Raw genomic sequence first — 3,509 nt, forward strand, 5'->3', positions numbered from 1 at the left:
TTTCATAAATACACACATGAATATTCATATATAAAAATTAGGAAGACTCCTACGGTGTTGATTAACTTACCATATGTTTATAATGTATAAGAAATATATTTTATATTTTTCCTTTTCTGTTTTGTGGCGAATACAACAAGACAAATGAGTGCTCTGTGTTGTGCTATTAGTGCTTACCTTATTTGACCATTGATTGCATTGAAGTTTCATTTAACTTTACTATTATACCATGTATGCATTTATTGCTGATTATGCTTTGTTACTATCTATTTTTACAATTGAGTGCTTAAATACTTATGAGCTTGTCCAATGTAAAACACTCGTTCTCCATCAAAAAGTAAAAAATAAAAATTGCAAAACGCTCTCTTAGAAAGGAGTGAAAATGGTACTCACCATGACAAGAATTGTTCTTCTTTTTGTCCTCTTTAGTCTAAATTACCATTCACATGCAGATTTAATAGCTGATACCTGCAAGAAATCTGAATATCCCGATCTTTGCAATTCAACTCTAAGATCAGACCCTCGCAGTGCAAAGGTAGATGCCAAAGGGCTCGCTCGTATCATGCTTGAAGTTGCACTTACTAAAGCTTCCACTACTTTCAATCAAGTGAAAAATTTACTTCGTAAGACAACAGAACCTGTTCTCAAAGAATGTCTCACAGTTTGCGCTGATAAGTACGAATCAATCGTTGAAGAAATTCCTAAAGCCATTTAGAATGTGGGGTCAGATAACAATGAAGCTATCCATCAAGGAGATTTGGCCCTTACTGATGCTGACACTTGTGAAGGTATATTCGGTGAGGAACCTAATAAGCGTAAATCACCTCTCACGGCTAACAATAATGCTGTGCAACACCTAGTAGCAATTGCTGAGGATATTTTAGCCGCGCTTGGTTAAATTTCATCTTTGTAAACCAGATTCTATCTTAGTTTTCAATATGGAATGAATAAATGAACTTCGTAGTTCTTTTTTTTTTATTTTTTTTTCATAAGCCTGCGTTCTTACTTTGTCACGATTTAATTCTTGTAGGGCTAAGGATTAGTGTTGTTTTTAAATGAGGTAAGGAGAGAATGTGTGACGACCGTGTCATCTATAATATTTTATATCTAATTAATTAAGGTGATTTGTATGTAATTAATTATTATTTTAATTTAATTGTGGAATTGATGAACAATGTTGGTATTGATTCATATGTAATTTTATAAAGAGCTATTTGGGAATTAGAAATTAAAAGCTTAAGTGACTCAAGAAGGTGAAATTAACGAATTGAATTATTTTAATTTTGAGTATCGGACCATATGGGGGTTTAATTAAGTATTCGATTATGTTTAGTAAAATTGAGATTTTATTAATTGGGTCCGAATTGGAGTTGATCAAGTTATGAAGATTCGGAATTGTGATTATTGTGAATTAAATTGAATTATGAGGGGTCCAATTTAAATATGTAATTTATTGATAGAAATTTTGAGTCTGATTAGAAATTGAAGTCCTAAATGGTTTGAGAAATCAAAATTGATGAGGACAATAAGTTTAATTTAATATTTGGAGCATTTTGAGAGTTTGTTTAAAAATCTGATTCAGGATGGTAAAAATTAAATATAATTAATTGGGCCTCAATTGAAGTCAATTAGACTAATTAAATTATGTAGGATTGGTGATTGGTTATGATTAATTTAATTATGTGTTAATTAAGATTTATAAAGGCTACATGTTATTTAATTAAGCTAATCTTAATCATAAATCAAATTAAGGAAAAATCTAGAATTGTGAGTGTGTGGGTGTGCAGAGAAACCTGTGTGGGTGTGTAGAGAAATAAGATATGTGTATATTGTTGTTGTGCTGGCAGCTTGGATCTGTGCACTATGTAGTGTGGACGCCTCAAGAAAAGTTGTGTGTGTGTGCAATACATGTGCTGGAAATTAAATTCAAACACAGAAGAGAGAGAGAGTGTGTGTGTGCGCTGGAGAAGGTGATTGAAGTAGACCATTGACAGAGAGAAAGCTGCGGTTTGGGTTCAATTTCGTATAACTTTGGAAGAAATTAGAAAATAAAGATGAAGACATTAAGTTAGGTTTATGATTATGGAAATTAATTATTTTGGGTTTGATGTTGTGGTCTTACATGAAATTAAGCCTCATTGTTACATGCATGAGTAAATTCTACAAGTTTAATACTCTAATTATACATGCATCTTAGATTTTGAAGAATTTTGACTAATTCAATCTCATATTTCGAAGAGAAAAAGGAAAAGCCTTGAAATCAGGAATTTGTTTGATTTTGATCTTTAATACATGCATGTAATTTAATTTAAAAGTTTTATTCAATTTAGACACGTTTTGGAATATCTATGATCATAAATTAAGTTTTTGGTTGCAAATTAAGTTAAGTTGAAACTCTTAGAAATTGATTTTTGTAATTCATTAGTTAAGTTTGATTTTTGTTACTATTAATAATGAAATTGGGTTCTATTTTTACATACATCATGAAATTTTCAAGAGTTTGGAAAGTTTAATTCATATTTTAAAATTTGTGGGTTTGATATAAATAAAATGAATTAAATCTAAATTTGGAAATAAATTATAATTTATATCTGATAATCAAAAATTAGTTTGATTTTGATTTAAATTTCTTACATGTAAAGATTTTTGAAAGGGCTTTATAACTTTAATTTATGTTTTATAAAACAAAGAAAGAAGAATATTGGAATGATTATATTCATGAAATTATTAGTTTTAATCTTAATGATCAAAGAGATTTTTGTATTAGAAATTGAAAAATTAGTCATGGATTCATCTTTATTAATAAAATCACATGTTTAAATTGGTTCATGCAAGAGTCTAAGTTTTGAAAATGTATTTGGAAATTATTTTGTTGGTTTTGAAAGCACATAAAATTTGCTGGCCGTTCAAGCGGTGAAGTCACCGCTCGAGCGAACATTAAGGCCAACCAGTATTTTTACAGAGCTTTGCAGACCGCTCAAGCGACCAAATGTGCGCTCAAGCGAGGACTCTATTTTCAGTAATTTTTGTTTGACTAACTCTTTTAAATGCATAATTGCATCCTCATGACATTCTAAGTATTCTTAGGCACGAATTGGACACACATAGTCATGGAATGAGCTAGGAGCACATAAAGAGAGTTGAATTAAAATGAAATGAATATTGAATGGTGCTTTTATTGTTTTTTTGTTATGTGATTTGTTTAGGTGGACTTTAGAGGCCTTATATCGACTTAACCCACTGTGAGTAATAACTTTATAAAGATATGTTCAAGTTATATTTATTTTCAAAAATGTTACTGTTATCGAATTTGATATATGAATGATTGAATGGCTTATTGAAACGAATGGTTTATTGAAACGTTATGATGATTTATCAAAACTGTTATTGTTCATCGAATGGTTTATTGAAACCCTAGTTTCTTACGAATTAATGAAGTTCCCTTTTGAAAATATATTCATGGCCCATAGATTATAGGCCCTTGCTTGGGGGAAATAATACCACGGCCC

The 3,509-nt window shown here is 30.3% G+C and overlaps 1 protein-coding gene across 1 annotated transcript; it reads left to right on the forward strand.

Annotated features, from left to right (window-relative positions):
• Window positions 1-229: 229 nt before the first annotated feature.
• LOC145793264 (cell wall / vacuolar inhibitor of fructosidase 2-like) lies at window positions 230-715 on the forward strand. Its single transcript, XM_082876047.1, has 2 exons — window positions 230-311; window positions 453-715. Exons 1-2 carry the CDS (start codon window positions 230-232, stop codon window positions 713-715), a joined length of 345 nt encoding a protein of 114 aa, XP_082732173.1.
• Window positions 716-3,509: the final 2,794 nt, after the last annotated feature.

This window comes from Camellia sinensis, chromosome 6, assembly GCF_055761805.1.
Source record: "Camellia sinensis isolate YWXY chromosome 6, ASM5576180v1, whole genome shotgun sequence".
Lineage (NCBI taxonomy): Eukaryota > Viridiplantae > Streptophyta > Magnoliopsida > Ericales > Theaceae > Camellia > Camellia sinensis.

Bases quoted from the DNA above. Each gene is read 5' to 3' on its own strand.
- LOC145793264 (XM_082876047.1), top strand. From the start codon at position 230: ATGTATGCATTTATTGCTGATTATGCTTTGTTACTATCTATTTTTACA. The intron at 312-452 runs GTAAAACACTCG...ATTCACATGCAG, and splicing joins TACTTATGAGCTTGTCCAAT to ATTTAATAGCTGATACCTGC.